The 17,287-nt window shown below is 39.8% G+C and overlaps 1 protein-coding gene across 1 annotated transcript in view; it reads left to right on the top strand.

The window, feature by feature from the left end:
- The window catches only part of LOC124790410 (transcription factor E2F5-like), a 62,450-nt gene that overhangs the window by 41,544 nt on the left and 3,619 nt on the right, over nt 1-17,287 (top strand). Inside the window, exons 7-8 of the mRNA XM_047257783.1 lie at nt 240-396; nt 14,054-14,107. Coding sequence (XP_047113739.1) covers nt 240-396; nt 14,054-14,107 — 211 coding nt within the window. The remainder of the gene's footprint in view (nt 1-239; nt 397-14,053; nt 14,108-17,287) is intronic.

Here is a 17,287-nt window from a genome sequence, read left to right as displayed (position 1 = left end):
TAATACATGTTCCTTGTGCCTTTAATTCTGAATAACTTATACAGGGCTCTGTTTATTTGAAATATTCAAAAATTTGTTCTGTTGCTACCTCTCCTTGCTCTTGACAGTTCTCAATGCTTTTGCTTTTTCTATAATTTTATTTTTCAAAGTAACTTGTGTTTGTAAACTTAACTTTTTAGTTACATAAGACAAAGAATTAAGTTATCTGGGGTATTTAAATATGCATAACTAATTTACAGGAGGAACAAGTATCACAGTCACCATCAAGCCCTAAACGTCGTAGAGGTCCAGGGCGACCACCCAAACACCCAAAACTAGACCTAGACGTAGAATTGGATATGGAATTGTTGGAGCCCGATATCATTCTCAGTGATGTTGTATCTGGTGATGGCACTGGTGAGGCTCAAAAACTGCTTCAATTACATTATTGTAGTGATACTACTTCATGGTAAACTTAATGTTTTTGCAGACCCGTAGATATAGGAAAACTTTGAGTGGTTCAACGCTCTTTCGACACGCCCTCTTTTTTATCTTTCTATTTGCCTCGTTGTCATGGGAGAGTAGTTGCAAAGAAAGTAATTTTCTTAGAGACTGTCCATCTTACACATATCTGTTAATGCTTTATCTCTGCACTTTTGATTTCAGATGATAAATTGTTTTTATTATTAATGTGTCACAGGATGTCACATGGATTTAAGATTGAATATTGTGTGAGACAGTATACATTTGTACTCTGCAAAAGCCAACATTGTGTTTCATTGAAACTGATTCTATTTATGTACCATTTTCAGATTTTATGCTAAGGGCAACAGTTAGGACACCTCTTTTGCAATCTTTGATATTGTCATTGCAATACCATTATGGAACTAGACGTTTCGTATTGACCATAGATGGGGAAGACTCAAAAATAGAACAACTGACTGAGAACCATCATATTAAAAAGGTTTGCAGATACTAAATCCAAAAATGGAAAAGATAACCAGAATTTGCAGTTATAAACTGGCAACAAATGGATTGTGCTAGTTCACCACCAATATTAAATGTCTGCCCCTTGTAGCTGAGTGGTCAGCACGACAGTGTGTCATGCCTAACAGCCCGGGTTCAATTCCCGGCTGGGTTGGAGATTTTCTCCACTCATGGACCGGGTGTTGTGTTGTCCTTATCATCATCATTTCATCTCCATCGACACGCAAGTCACCGAAGTGGCATTAACTCGAAAGACTTGCACCAGGTGAATGGTCTACCCGATGGGAGGCCCTAGCCACATGACCTTTCCATTTACCAATATTTAATGTCATAATAGTACCCAACAAAGCTGTACCTTTTTGTTTTTGTGACAAAGCAGTGGCCATGTGTCTAGATCTGCAAAGTGCTTGTCCAACTTGCAAGGCGTGGAGGCAGTACAACAAACCCACTTTAAGAAGGCAGTATACTAACACCAGGCTGGTATAATGTCATAAGCTTCTCAAAAGAATATAGAAATTCCAGTAAAAGGAAAACCTTGATTGCCTTCTTTATCGTAATACACCGGTCCACAAATTCATTAAAATGTAGGTCTGTCCTGAAGAATGCCTGATACATACACTTCTGCATTTCTCTTGTAGGCCTTCCCTATTCTGATTTTTCTGTATTCAAAAGTGAAAGAAACCATTTTCAATCATCGTTATTCATGACCAGGCTCTGCTTGAGAGTAACTCTCTCCAGGTTGTATCTGCAACAGCTTGAGACTATTTTATAGTGTGCCAGTAATTTGGTTGGGAATGCATCTAGACATTTTAATTCTCTGATTGTTAAGGCTGAAGACCATCACTGCCTGCCACAAAGTTACTAATCTTTTCATACATTTCTACATAACCACGTAAAACGATGAAAACTTCTTTGATGGAAACATAAAGCATCTGTTGTATGTCGCTGAGGTTCCTCTAAAGCCACAACAATCACCTTTCTTGATGTACCCAGCAGTGAAAGTCTGTAGCACATTGTGGTGTTCAAAAATTCTGTCTGTTGTTTGATTTGCATCACAGTCTAAGAAGCTTTTAGGGATTGTCATTGGCAGCATCTCATTAAGTTGATGGGAGGTAGATATTGTGTGTTAGTCCACAAATGACACAGTTTTAATTGACTAGGAAACTTAATTTCAACCATCAGTTAGTTGCAGAGCGAGATTTCAGTGCATTTAGGACAACAGAATCATTTTGTATTTTAGTTAGTGATGTATGTGTAGGTGTAATTTGAAACACTGTTGCGATGTATGGATGACTCGTCATTTCGATTCTTGAGGTCTTCAGCATATCGATCTCATGAGTTTCTTACAGAGTGTATAAGGGACTAGGCACTCCTTGGACTTCGCCGTGTGTCTTGACGGCGTCGTACACCAGTCTTCTGCTCACTACAGATTGTTTCCTCATATTCTCGAAGAGGCACTCTTTGTTCACCGAGAATCCTCGCTCCGCAGCTGCTTGACCGCGAGCGTGATTTCCATTGCCTTCTGCAGCTCGTGGCACGTTGCATTCTGGTTCTTGAGACATTTCATCCAGAACTCGTCTAGCCGTTGCTCCTTTTTGTTGAATGTTTCGAATTTTGTTTTGCAGTTCTTCTTTACAACAGAAGCGTATTGCACTTCTGCTTTATCGGCACATACACCGTTCATCCAATTGCTCTCCACCAAAATCTGTAGAAAGGAATGAAATCTTTTGGGACCAGCCTCCCTGCACGCTATTGTGGGATCAGAGCAGCTTACAGCTTTTGTCAACCTAAAGTGTTGCCCGCAGCTCGTGGTCGTGCGGTAGCGTTCTCGCTTCCCATGCCCGGGTTTCCGGGTTTGATTCCCGGCGGGGTCAGGGATTTTCTCTGCCTCGTGATGACTGGGTGTTGTGTGATGTCCTTAGGTTAGTTAGGTTTAAATAGTTCTCAGTTCTAGGGGACTGATGACCATAGATGTTAAGTCCCATAGTGCTCAGAGCCATTTGAACCATTTTTTTTAACCTAAAGTGTAAGGGAGATTTCTCCAACTTTGACACAAGCTTGATCATTCCTCTTCTGCATTCGCTCCAGAACTTAGCGATTTCAAGGACTGTGAGAGACCTGCACTTTCTGAATTCATTCATGACGGTGAACCCAATCTTGACGTGGTTCACACCCAAAAGATTGGATTCTTTGTCCAAATTAACTGAGGGCGAACTCTTCGTCGGCTGGACAAATCGTGTCATCGTTGTCTCCATTATCTCTGTCAAAGCAGAGTGGAGGAACGGTGCTAGTGGCCAATCGGATTGGAAATTCTTTAGGAAAGGTGTCAAGTCTCCAGCAAGAGTCTTGAAAAAGGCAATTTTCGGACCAAGTAGCTTGTTCTTGAGATGATCCTCCACTACTCCGTCGCTAGCACATTTTGGTTTGTTTTTTCCTTCCAGTTTTCCAACAAATATTCGCAGAAACGGAAGCATTACTAGAGCTCGCTCAGCAACTTCCACATTCTCCAGCCATTGGATCGCAAGGGAAACAGTTCCGATTCCGTTGTCGAAATATACAGAGCTCTTCTGGCAGGGACATCCTTAAAAAGATTGTACAAGGCACGTAAAAACTGAATTATCATCCACTGTGTTTCTTGAATTGCGGACTTGAAGGCGCCGTGAACAATGTGAAGCCCACACGTTCCAATTTCCAGTAAAACAGTGTCTACTCCTTCATTTTCTTTCAAAAATTTTTTAAGTTCCCTTAAGAACGCGAAGTTGACGTTAGGGCCGTCCATCGATACTTGTGAAAGTTTTTTCATTGCTTCGCCGGGAATTTTTTTCTTGAAGGACTCGAGTAGCTTAGCTGCCGTCGAACTGCCTAGAAAAGCCGATGCGTAGTAACGGGTGCACACTAGACTTTTTTTAATGTCCCAGTAACGCACTAAAATGTCCATCTGGATTCTTTTGCACACCTTGTTCAAGGATTCGTCAAAACAAACAACAGTCCTTGATGCGTTTACGAGGTCAGATGTAATTTCAGACTCAAAGAAGGGAGCTAGTCCATATTGCACGGTATAACCGATTTTGTCCTTCTGTAAACGCATGCTCTTGGATACTTCACTGTCGGGGAACATTGCGGGGAAAAGCAACACGTCGTTCGCAGAACTACGCAGTGACTTGTGTGAAACAATGCACTCCAAACACCACAGTATTTCCGCCTTTGTTTCTTCGTCCTTTATTGCCATCCGATCAATTCCTCTCAGTTTATCCACGGGTTTTGACATTGCAGTGACATCCTTCTGCGGAGGCGCAACAATTCCAGCTGCCAACGCCACTGTTGTCGACCCAGCTGAATCTGCAGGTGTGGTAGTGGAAGTAGAATCTGTCTGCTGGGTTGAAGTGGTCGCCGCCGGTCGGGTGTAGATGTTCAAACTTGCTGTTCTTCTCATGGCAGCTGCTTTCGCGACTTGCTTCTTGGATTTTGTCATGTGACTTGTAAGAGCCGATCTTCCCATAGTACGGATGTTAATGAGGGTCCCTGGACATAATCCACATTTAGCACTATAAAGGTCTGTAGGTACTTTCACCAACCGGTCCTTGAATGCTGGATCTGACAGCCAGCTATCTTGAAAACCAATCGAATGGCGCAGTCGCAGTGGTTGTTGGTGGGCAACCTTTATTGGAGAAAGAACAACGGTGGATGTAAATAAGGCTGCGCCTCGTTATTATGCATAATGAAATATGACACAATGAGTGTTACCTACCTTGTCAGTTTATAAAATTTTGCCCCGCACGTGCGCAGAACTGAATTCTACAGGTGAGCCGAGCACACTGACTACTGACAAACTGTGTGATTTGAAAATCGAACGAGGCACGTTTGACAACACTGTCTCTGCCAAGCAACAATCGGCATTAATTACGATATTATTAGTAGTGCTGCGTTTGTTGACCCTTTAAGAAACTATGAATGACAAAACGTATCAACTAGTCTTACTCCAGTAATCTGTTGCAAGTTTCTAGCTAATTTTACATGTACAGAACAGCACCTCAATTATAAAGACGAAAGATATTAAGGCCACCGCGCTCATCGACCAAAGTTCTGAAGGCTTCGCCACCTTTTAGTTCTAGCTTATTTCTTACCATGAGGCTTCTCCTCCTCTCTCTTTCTCTTTCTATCGGCTGCTATTGGTTGCTTGCTCTCGTCTCCCGTCCACAATTACTAAGTTATGAAGTCTGCTGATTACGAACGACTTGGCCTCCCAGTTATTTTACAGCTGAGGCGCTCTACTGTGTGTAAAATTTCCGAAGTGCTTTAGGACTTGGTAGACCTTCTGTTGTACATATACCAATTTTAATTTAAAGTCTAGATTCTGTAGCAGCGTACATGTTGATTTACTTGTAGAGGAATGATTTACCCGCTTAATTTTAAAATATGGTTTTACTTGACTTCCAGTACATTGATAATGTCGCCTTTTGTGCATCCCTCCGTACCTCGAGACGTAATAAACCCTGTTCAGCTGTTATTGTTGTCTTCACGTTATGTTTTCCTGCTGTTCTTTGACGTACTTGCAAGCTCCCTCTCGCATGTTTTTCTGCTAATCAAGTCTGCAGTAAAGGAAACACTCTGGATGATAATTCAGTTTGTACATGCCCTGTAAAACCTATTTAAAGATTTCCATTCCAGACTAGCTCTGTATATTTGGACCATCGAATCAGAACGTTTGCCCTTGAAGATTTGCGTGATCCGATGGCTGGAGAACTTTGATGTTGCGGAGTGCGCTCTAGTAACTGCTTCTGTATTTGCCAATGTTTGTTGCAAAGATAGAGCACAACAAAACCCGAAACATGCTAGCTACACAGTAGTCTAAGATCATCTGAAGAACATGTTACTCGGCTCAATAAACTCGTATTTCAAGACTCTTGCTCCAGACTTTTCTTCTTTAATTATTGACCAACTTACGTAATGTTTTCTTTACCATTTATTTGCCAGCTAGTATTTTCCTGTAATACTGTCTCGACGTTTTTTTTTTTTTTTCTCTTTACATATACCAAGTTATAGTTTTTGGCATTGAATGTATAAACGGCAGTTGTTTTATTTGTATTTAATCACTGTAACAGCGGCTGTATTATTACGACGTTTCACAGAATTGGGATTTTGAACAGGCATGTAACGATGTTAGCTGCTGAAAGCGATGGCTCGTCTTTCGTGTGATAGATTGCTGGCTTGTTCATCTCACCTCGCCTCCTCAGCTTGCAGCGATGTCTCTTCCCACTTCATCCAGTCACTGGATCGCTTTGCATTGACCAGCTGACACCATGGTGACTCCTATTCTGTCCCATCCTTCATTGCCACTCCAGTCCCAGTCAGGCAGAACGCAGAATGCTCTCAAAGATCCCTAGACCTTGTTGTGAGTGCTCGCAGCCTTACGTCAGTGGGTGTTTAAATGTTGTACAGTATATTCAGAGTTTCGAATAAAAACAATGTAAAAGTTGATGCATCATTCGTTGAGAAAACATGACACCGACTACAGCTAAGTATAAACTTCACTTTGTAATGGTTCTCCAAAATCGCTGCAGCTATAATCACAAAATAAAAACTAAATAGTGTTAATGGAAAATGGCTTATGGAAAGTTTAGGGGTTTTATACTTCCAAGCACTTTAGGAAACGAAATCCAGCAAAAAAACAACGCGTTTTGGAAAGATCTTTGATTCGCATCGGCATTTGGACTGCATGTTTGCGTAATACGAGAGTATATGTATGAAATACATCAAATACAGCAGTTTAGTTTCCGAAGCATTCTTAGATTCCTGCCTAACCACACCCTTCGAGAAAAAGCAACAAAACATTGTTAATGCCCAATACTATATGTGAAAGTTTAGCTTTTCGTGAAGATATAGTGTACTTACATTACTTTAACCAATTAACCATTCGTCTTTGTATGGTCGTGCTACTTAACAATGATGCTGCTAGTAGTTGAATACATAACATGTATTAAGCACTGATCGAGGCCCACGAGAAAGACAGGCCGCGCCGCGTACGTCACGAAGAACGGCCTGAGCTCGCTCGTTCCTGTAACTCGGCGAGCAAAATGTGTATTTAGATCTGTTAACTCGCAACCGGGTGCGTGCATACTAACGAGAATTTCATCTTGTACTGGAATCCGTTATTATGAAGTCTTACTGGTTACTGTTCATACAACAAAATTTAAAATCAATTCTCGATAGAAGTGGTATAACCGTTCATTTACAGCATTTAGTCTCTTCTTCGTAACAGTTCTCCTTTCATAGAAGATGTGGTGCCTTACGCAACTGATAATCATTGTGGTATGGTTTTAATTGCCAAATTAGAGCCTTTTAGTAGGCCTGCGGATTCCTATCATTGTGGGACTAATAATAGTGGATTCCAATAGTCGATGCTATTCACATTCGTACGTACACATTTAGTTACGTTAAGCGGTGTAGAAATGCACCTTGCTGAGTTGAGCAAGCTCGGCCCACATTCGTAACGTACGCGCCGTGGCCTGTCTCTCTCGTAGGCCTCGTGCTCTGAATAACTGCCGTCATTCGCTAGCGAAATCACGTGACATGAGCTATGACTGGCTGACAAAAGTGCATCGCTCAACGCAATCACTTTTTTAAGGCTTCGGAAGCTACCGTGCTGTAACTTGCGGAAGTTGTGTATAGACTTTCGCAATACGAAAAAAAAATCTGTCTATATTGTCTCGCATCAAACATCTTTCCAAACGCATTGTTTTTCCTGTTTCCTTAAGTGCTGGGACGTCCTCAGCCAGTATAAGACCTTCACTATTCAAAGGACTGATAGTTTTTACAGCCCGAGGGAAAGTATACTGTTGCTTAACACAGATGTATTTTCACCCGCTTTATACGTAATTTCATCCGGGAGAAATTGTATTTTCATCCGGGATAAATTGTGTTTTTAACCGGGAAATCCTGGAAAAATCCGAGAATTTTTTTTTCTTGTCCACGTAGACACCCTGCAAGGGTCAGCCTAGTGTTAATTGCGGAATATGCAGGTGCACCATCATGCTGATGCCACATACGTCAATGCGTTTCCTGTGGGACATTTTCAAGCAACGTTGGCAGATCATTCTGTAGAAACACGATGTATGTTGCAGCTATTTGGGCCCTTGCAATGAAGTGAGGACCAATGAGGTAGTCGCCAATGATTCCGCACCATACATTTACAGTCCACGGTCGCTGTCGCTCTACCTGTCTGAGCCAGCGAGGATTGTCCACAGACCAGTAATGCATGTTCCGTAGATTCACTGCCCCGTGGTTTGTGGAACCCGCTTCATCGGTAAACAGGTAGAACTATGCAGAATAACAATAGCAGCAAGCGCTACATGCGGACACTGCGACAGCTAGACCAAACCACAACAGTGCACTACAGCCACACTCGTAAACACGGTCGTCATTGTAAACATGTCCCTGCAGATGCTGCTCGCCGACCGTGGCCTGTGTTTGTTACAACACGCAACTGAACATCAGAGGTTTCAAGCGTCAACTTTAGGTTACAATATCTCCGGATGTAATTAACATTTTACAATGCAACAAACGGCACTGATTACGTATTTGTTTATATGTTCAGATGTGCTAACAAAACTAACGTGATTCCATTTAAAAAAACGTAAGTTTGTGTTAAAAAACATACTTCCGTGCATTTTTGTATGGTTTGTATTAAACAATTACACTAGCTACTCTCCTCACGTTCGGTCTCTGGAATCGGTTCGTCAGTATTTGATGTGGTTTACGAAATATATCCAGCGGTAACGTTAGGTGACTCACCCTGTATATATAGAACATACATGGCAGTTTCTTCGTTTTTGTTTATTCATTTAGGAAATAAGTATAAGTCGGTGTTGCTTTATGTGACCGGAAAGTCTGTCAATCGGATCATGAGATGTACGCGATGTAGTGGCAACCTCCAAGTTTTGCTCAGAAGCAGCTACATGATCTTTTATCCGCAAACTGGACACTTTCAATAAAAAATGAACTCAGAGACTCTTATATTGCCCTGTACAGAATGCATTAAATAAGGCAAAATTACAGAGGTACATGCAAACCTTTTTTTGACCATTTTATAGTTTTTCTGTGTATAGGGTAATAACTCAAACATTGGTCTGCCTGATCCACTTCTTTAATGTATTTATTGTAGTGTAATACACTTTCAGGTTTTTTATAGAGTAATTGGTATTTCTACATTTTCGTTGAGTGTCAATCAAAGTGGCATTATGTATTGTAGAGATCATTCATATTGTTTTAGTTTTCTAAGCTCTCCATACCTGTGCAAGTACTTCACCTTTCCGCTGATGACAAGCTTCAAACACATTGACTTTTGCACACTTTAATTTTTCCGGAAATCCTCTTTTCTGCCGTATTGTCCCACAAACTCGAATTTTCATTTCAAGTAACTTCTCTGTAAGTTCTACACTGTTCTAATAATTATCCATATTGATGTGATGCCACTTTCCATAAGAAGGTGTCAGTAGTTCCATCACTGTTTTTGCTAAAGGCTGCTCAGCTCAAGAATATATCTCAAATGAGGAAATGTATCCCATACTCAAATCGCGCAACAGCCGAATGAGTATGCCATGTTTCATAATTTTCGACAGACTGTAAACTTTAAAATTTAATCATCCATGCCACGGTATCATTCCTTCATCAATTTAGATGTTTTGACTTAGATTAAGAGTTTCTTTAAACTTTTTGGAAAAATAATAAATTACGAATTGCACTTTGAAAGGTTAGTCAGCTTTATTTGGTTTATTGTTGTTGTCGGAAAAATGTAAAAATGATAATATTTGTCTGAATCGATTGTGGGACATCGTTTTGTGAAATGTTGGTGTGTATCAACGGATTCGTTGACCAATAATCATCGATCCTTGCTTTTTTTACAGTTACCGTAAGGATAGCGAGCCCAAAATATTTTCTAAGTTTGGGTCCCAGTTTCCTTCTATTGCAGTGTTGACCATAGTACTTGTTGATTTTGTTGCTAATATATTCGTATAGATTGTGCCAAATATATAATTCTACAATATGTTTGGGCCCGGAGCCCTTCAAATTTATTATTGGTCCTCGGTAAATCAGTCTGACCACTGTGCACGGTCTTCTTCATCGGATTCATCCAAATCAGTTGGCAACCGTAGTGTTCGCTGAATTCTTCTTGGCTTATTTCACTGTCTTCCAGTGATTTCTGCTTCACTTTCATTTTTTGATATCCAATGTCTTCTTCCCAGTCAGTTAAGTTATCCAGAACATCAGACAAGATGCCCATGCATTCATCATAAATAATTGTATCGTCTCTTTTGTCTGCCGTGATGAAAGGGCACAAGTAATTATAAAAACAAAAAACTTGTTGACATGTGTTCTATTGTTACCCAAACAAAACACCAACAGAATGCAAAAGATACTAAAGTGCTGTCATTGGCCACTGCGCGATACTATGCCCACAATACCACTGTGGTTTTGCCAACCACTGAGCGATATCACGCACACGACACCACTGTGGTGTCACCAAACAACATAGTGTTAAGGATATTAAATGTTACTTTAAGAAGTTCCAGCAATGAAAATGCCAGAGTAACAGTAATAGTGTGTGTGCTGGCAGATGGAAGCTGCCCCCATGGTGTTCTTCACAGGAAAACCATACCAAAAGACAAACTGCCTGCAAGATATTTCTGTAGGCATTGAGAAAATGGGTGGGTGGCAAATGATTTGGTACTTCCATTGTAACTTTCTGTTCTGTTGGTCTGTCTCTGCATAAAACAAAGTAACTATGGGCCAATTGTTTGCATCCAGGTGGACCCACAGTGCCATATTGACCTGATGCTTAGATTGCTTGAAGGTTGTTGGAAACAAAATGGGAGAAAGAACATCTAGTTTAACAAAACTAGCATATAATACAAATAAAAATGAATAAATATCCAAGAATAAAAGTTTTGAGTCATTAAATTCTCTTTACTGAATAGGACGAAAATGTTCATGGTGGATTCTTTCGGGGAACATCTCACCTAGAAAGTTAAGATTGTGGTGTCAAAGAACAACACAGACTGGGTAATTCCTGGCGACACAACCTATGACCTCATAACTGTGAATAGCCCTTTCAAGGCTAACCAGTGACTGCTTTGCAGCGAGTGGCTTCAAGGAGACCATTTCTTCACTCCAGGAGGGAATCCAAAGAAATCCTGAGCATTCATGCTGGGCCAATAGATCCTTGCTACTTGGAACGCAATATCAATTGAATTATAGTGAGAGGATTTAAAAAATGCTGGCATATATGATGCCACGAATGGGTAACATGACGTATTATGGGAGGAGTGCCGTGAAGGAAGAAATGACAGTAGGATTTTAGGTGATGAAATAGTGATACTGTATGTCGTATGCAAAAAAAAAGTGTAAATAAAAATTAATGTATATTAATTCGTTTGGTTTATTTTAATCTTCCTTGTATTACCAAAATATGGACAATCAATAAATGGCGTAAGTTTATGGGAGGTTTGATAACGTTTTTAGCCAGATCTTCACTGTATATCAATAAAACAGTTTGTAATATTGATTAATCAGAACACCTTAAAAATAAAATTTTCTAAGGAAGCATGTTAGTCTTAGTATAGTGATATTCAGGCCTAGTTTTGCAGTTGCTGTGTTAAGCTGTTACATTGGTAATGATTAGCACTGGTGAAATGTAAGTAATATAACAAATAAAGATAAATAGTAAAGGCATTGAAATATTGAACAGCACATAAACAAGTGGGAACTCTGCCGGCTTTTGACTCATTCCTTTAATTTTGTTCTATGAAGCTCCCCCCCCCCCCCCCCCCCCCCCCCCCCTCTCTCTCTCTCTCTCTCTCTCTCTCTCTCTCTCTCTCTCTCTCTCTCTCTCTCTCTCTCTCTCTTATGTTGTGACAGCATTGCATCTCGATTGGGGTTTGGGTTGGCAAGTAGTGAGAGGGTGTTGGGGCAAGGAGAGGCAGCAGGTACATGGGATATGATCTTATAGCTGTATGCAGGTGGAATGTGTGCTGCAGCAGCCAGGTGGATAATTTTGACCACACTGGGCTGAGTTGGTAATATGTGTGGATAAGAAAAGGAAGAAGGAAAACGTGGAGAAATGTAGAGAAATATGTGGCTGCACAAGAGGAGGTGATAAAACACACGACGGCAACAAAAAGATGGGTGGTATGAGGTAGAGGGCAGAATGGAGCCAAGTGGTGATATAAACGTAGTAATGGAATTGTTGACTTGCTATATCAGCTTTTAAATTCTGCTGTTTCTCTGCCTTCTAGTTACCACTATGTGGTTGGAGGTAGTTTCAGTGAATATCTTGTGTATAACAGTGAGAATACTGATAGGTCTGTAGTTTTTTGTGACTTACCTCCTTTCTTGCGAAATAACATAGTTACAGACTTTGTTCCAATTTTGGTGAATTGTCTTACTCTGCAAAGATTCTGTAAAGAATTTTTGTTTTGTGTTATTTTTCCTTCTGTTTAAAGTATTGCCACTAAACACTTACAATTTTCCAGTGCCATTCCATTGTTCATACGTCAAAATTGCTTTATTCATCTCGTCTGGTGTTACTTCCAGACTGTTATTGTTAACCTGCTGTGTTTCTTATTACTCTCTTGAATGATATAAACATTTAAAGAAATACCCATATTCTTGTAGAATGTTCTGTGTCTTGTTAGCTATTGTGCCATCTTCCATCTTGACTGAAGAAAACACTTACGGGACTCCCTGCATGGTGTGAAAACCCTTTATTTGATTTTATGATCTGCACAGTTTCATAATGCAGATAGTTGTTTGGCTGTGTGAGGATGAGCGGACCCTGTTCCAGATATTTCGCATGTAGAAAAATTTAATACATTAACTAGGAATTAAAGTTAGGGCCTCTACTTCAGTAACTAGGACACTAACCTCTAGACATTGGTGATGTAATCTTAACTGATTAATTCTGGTGTTCATCCAACGTGGTTTTGTTTCCTCCATGTCATATTGTTCTCATTTTTTTCGACCCTCAAATTTTCATTGTCTTCTCACATGCTTTGAAGACATTTCCAAATACTTTTATTTAGTTTCTCTTTTGCCTTCTCAGTGCATGAAACACATTTTGCTGTTTGCCTGTATACCTTTGTTAAGTAATTGCCCCTTTGTCTGTAGCTGAATAAACTTACTTCTCTTGCTACTCAATTTATTTGGCATACCTCCTTATTCTTAATTAATCTATATTTGTGATTCATTGTCCGAAGGTTGGATGTTACCCCATCTTCCATCTCTCCTTACCATTAGATTTGATGATATGGAAATCTTTCTTTCCATTCTGAATTTCCCACTATCCTGCTGGTCTAGTGGTAACTCTACCAACAACATATTTATTCTACATTATGGTTTAGTAAGGAAATTTGTGACTTCACAGTTATTCTGGCTTCAACATTACATTAGATTATGTTTAAAACTTGTAGCATCCAACAAACGATGTTTTTCTGTTCCATTTGTATTAGAGAAACTTTGGCAATGTGTGGTGAATAAAGCAAGTTGTTTATACAGAGGAACTGGCTTCTCTATGCTTCTAATCTCCTTATGTGTGGTATTATTTAAGGGATGTAGTTTCATTGTTTTGCACTGAAAATAATTCCAAATGAAACAACGAACTAAAAAGGTATCATCCTGTGGATAATTTGTTATTAAGTGATGCGACTTTTATTACCATGAATATCCATGTTATTGAGTTTTTCTTCAATTGGATAAATATTGCCATTTTTAAAACCCATTGACATCTTTAATCATTTTTATATGAATCAAGAACATAAATGGACTGCACCGTCATTGTTGGAAGTAAAACAGAATGTGAACAGCTTAACTTTTTCTTGGTTAGCTGAACTAAGATCCCATATAATATCTGGTGAGGCTACCTCTTTTAAGTGATCTTTGACAACCAAAGTGTCACTTAGCACAACGTTCCCTGTGAAGTATATGTTTATCTTATAAAAAATTACTTTCTTAGAAATCCCCCCCCTCTCTCTCTCTCTCTCTCTCTCTCTCTCTCTCTCTCTCTAAGGCTTGTAAATGTATTCCATTGTTTCAGATGTGCCAATGGGTTTTGATGGAGAGTTCCTTGAAGATCTGATATCATCAGAACGTAAGTAAACGTGTTTACTTCATAACCAATATAATTGACAATGACTGACCAGTTCTTACATCAGGAGGCAGAATTCCAGTACAGCTAATAGACACATTTGAAAGTGAAAAAACTCTTCGTAGCTTTCATTAGGGTAAAAAGAGGGGTAGGTTTGCAGAGCCAGAAATGATGGCTTTGTTTTTCAGACTTCAGGATGAGAGGGACCCACCTGTTGAGAGGATGAGGAGAGAAATCTATCTTCACCCTCACAATAGGTGAAGGTACCATCTGAGTGACAACCCCTCCTTTCTAACTTTCCTGAGGAAGGAACCAATAATTTTGAAAGCTACAAATAGTTTTCCTTGCTTTTCCATGTGACCCTATTAGTTTTGTAAAAGGTATAATGCAAAAGATCTGTTTAACATGCTTGCTTCTTGCTATTTTGATACAGATATTGAGGACTGGCAGTATTAGTAGCAATGATGAACAGTTTTAGAGGATTGTGAATTAAAACACCGTTATCCTACAGTCTGAATGACCAGTCCTTCCATTTTAACCTTCCCCAACCCACCTGTCTTTCCTCCAAATTCAGTAACTAATAGTTCAAAAAGCTAGGACAGTTCCTTGTACTTTAATTTGTGTCTCCTGTTGAAGGTAAGTACTGGCCAGTAATTTGCCTTAAATTATAGTTTCCTGAAGTGAATTTTCCTTTTGATGCAATCAAGGATGTTAGTATCCCGTGATGGTGATTGGCAAGCTGTTTCTGTGCCTTCTTTATAAAGTCAGTGAATAATTTTAGCATCAGACCTTGTGAGGCAAACATTGACAGTATGTGTTAGAGGGACAGTGCTGATATTTTACACTGGGAAAGATATTGCGGGCTGGCAAAACTTGTAGCTCCAATATACAACTGAGAAGTAGGATTGTGGCACTTCATTGCCATCAGGTAAACGAAGTAGTGAAGGACAGTTGTTTCCTGTGTTGTTACAAACTATAAAAATATGGTTATGAAATTTATCAGAATTGATAATTGTTCTTTTTGGCCTTCATTGGAACAAGTTCTGATTATTCAAAATCGCTGCCTCGTAGTTTCATACGCTTAACATAAATGATGATGTTCAATGTGGCCCCCTCCTCCTCTCTCTCTCTCTCTCTCTCTCTCTCTCTCTCTCTCTCTCTCTCTCTCTCTCTCTCTTTTTTTAAAAAAAGTGACAAGGTGATGCAGAGATGAACATGTCCACAATTTGAGAGAGAGGGGGAGGGGGGGGGTGGAATGGTATGGTACATGTAAGATAAGCAGAATCAAAATATGTTATGCACTCTAAGTGAAATTGAAAATGTGCCATGATGAAAGCCTGTGGAAATACCGTATCTACAAGAGTATAGACAACCCTGATTATAGGATGAACCCCCTTTCTTTTTAAGAGGCTCCTTGAGAAAACTTAAACCCTACATACTCAATTTCTCATATTAGGCTGCCATTGTAAGGAAATAGAATTTCACTCTTCAACAAATTATTTGAATGTATTGTATTTTGTTCCATTTGGATTGGAAAAATAACCATGCGTCAGAAACTGATAATGCTGTTATTATGTTATTTTTGGTGATATTTAATTTCCTATATCAAAACTGTAACCATTATGATTTAGCGGCAAATAAAAAAGTGCAGGAACTACCTGAACAATGTCGTCATTCTTAGTGATGAAACAAAATAAATGATCAAAGTGAGAAAGTGTGTGAATTACCTCAAATTAGTGTCCTCATCAAAATAAGTTTATTTTCTGGTATAAAGCAGTGTAATTTTGATTGTATGGTGTCTCCTAATTTTCTAATATCGCCAATTATTTGGGAATATATCAAGACTGTATTCAAACACAAAAGATGTCCAGTCCCAGTTGGTATGTAAGTTCATAAATATGTTACAGGGTATTCAGCAACTCTATCATACATCATCTTATAAAAAGCCAAGAGTAATTTAATGATTTGACATTACGGTGTTGGGTTTCCCTTAATAAGTCATAATCTTTCTCATAACATAGTGTTTGTGTGTGGTGGTGGTGGTGACTACTATGAGATATTGTTTACAGTGAATACACCATGTCACTATTGATAATTGGGAACAAGAAATATTGGTTTTATTTTATGTTGAAAGTATACCTATCAGTTACATTTTTATTTATTGGCGTTATTGATGGTTTAAATTATTGAAGGAAAAAATATATTGAGCCCATTAAACATAAACCATTAAAGAAAAAGTATCTCAGTGGTCATTCTCTACTCAAAACTGTTATCTCTGAAAACATTATGCTACCAATTAGTCAACACATCGCTATAGTGTGGAAGCAGCCATCTACATTCATGCTCATAAATGAAGGATAATTGCAGAAATGTGGTGCCATACAACGTTGCACTACACAAAACTGTCGCTAATAGCATAGGCACATATGGAAAACACACGACACAGATCTTTTAAGTCCATGGTATTGGTGATAAGTTGAGAAAACCATCCCAAAACATGTGCTACAAAATGCCACTGTTTCCTGCGCATGTACCCCAACATCAATATGGGATATGATCACCATGCACACGTACACAGGCTGCACAATGGGTTGGCATACTCTGGATCAGATGGTCGAGCAGCTGCTGGGGTATAACCTCCCATTCTTGCACCAGTGCCCGTTGGAGCTCCTGAAGTGTCCTAGGGGTTTGAAGACGTGCAGCAATACATCGACCGAGAGCATCCCAGACGTGCTCGATGGGGTTTAGGTCTGGAGAACAGGAAGGCCGTTCCAAAGTACGCCTCCAAGATGGCAGCTCGGTGGGGCCATGCGTTATCATCCTTTAGAAGGAAGGTGGAACCCACTGAACCCCTGAAAAGGTGGACATACTGGTGCAAAATAACGTCCCAATACAACTGACTTGTTACAGTTCCTCTGTCAAAGACATGCAGGGCTGTAAGTGCACCAATCGTAATCCCACCCCACACCATCAAACCACTACCTCCATACAGGTCCCTTTCAAGGACATTAAGGGGTTGGTATCTGGTTCGTGGTTCACGACAGATGAAAACCCAGCGAGAATCACTGTTCAGACTATACCTGGACTCATCCCTGAACAGAACCTGGGACCACTGTTCCAATGACCATGTACTGTGTTCCTGACACCAGGCTTTACGGGCTCTCCTGTAACCATGGGTCAGTG

The sequence above is a fragment of the Schistocerca piceifrons genome, chromosome 1 (genome assembly GCF_021461385.2).
Source record: "Schistocerca piceifrons isolate TAMUIC-IGC-003096 chromosome 1, iqSchPice1.1, whole genome shotgun sequence".
Classification (NCBI taxonomy): domain Eukaryota; kingdom Metazoa; phylum Arthropoda; class Insecta; order Orthoptera; family Acrididae; genus Schistocerca; species Schistocerca piceifrons.
Note: the sequence above shows the minus strand (reverse complement) of the source record. Positions and strands in the feature narration are given on the sequence as shown.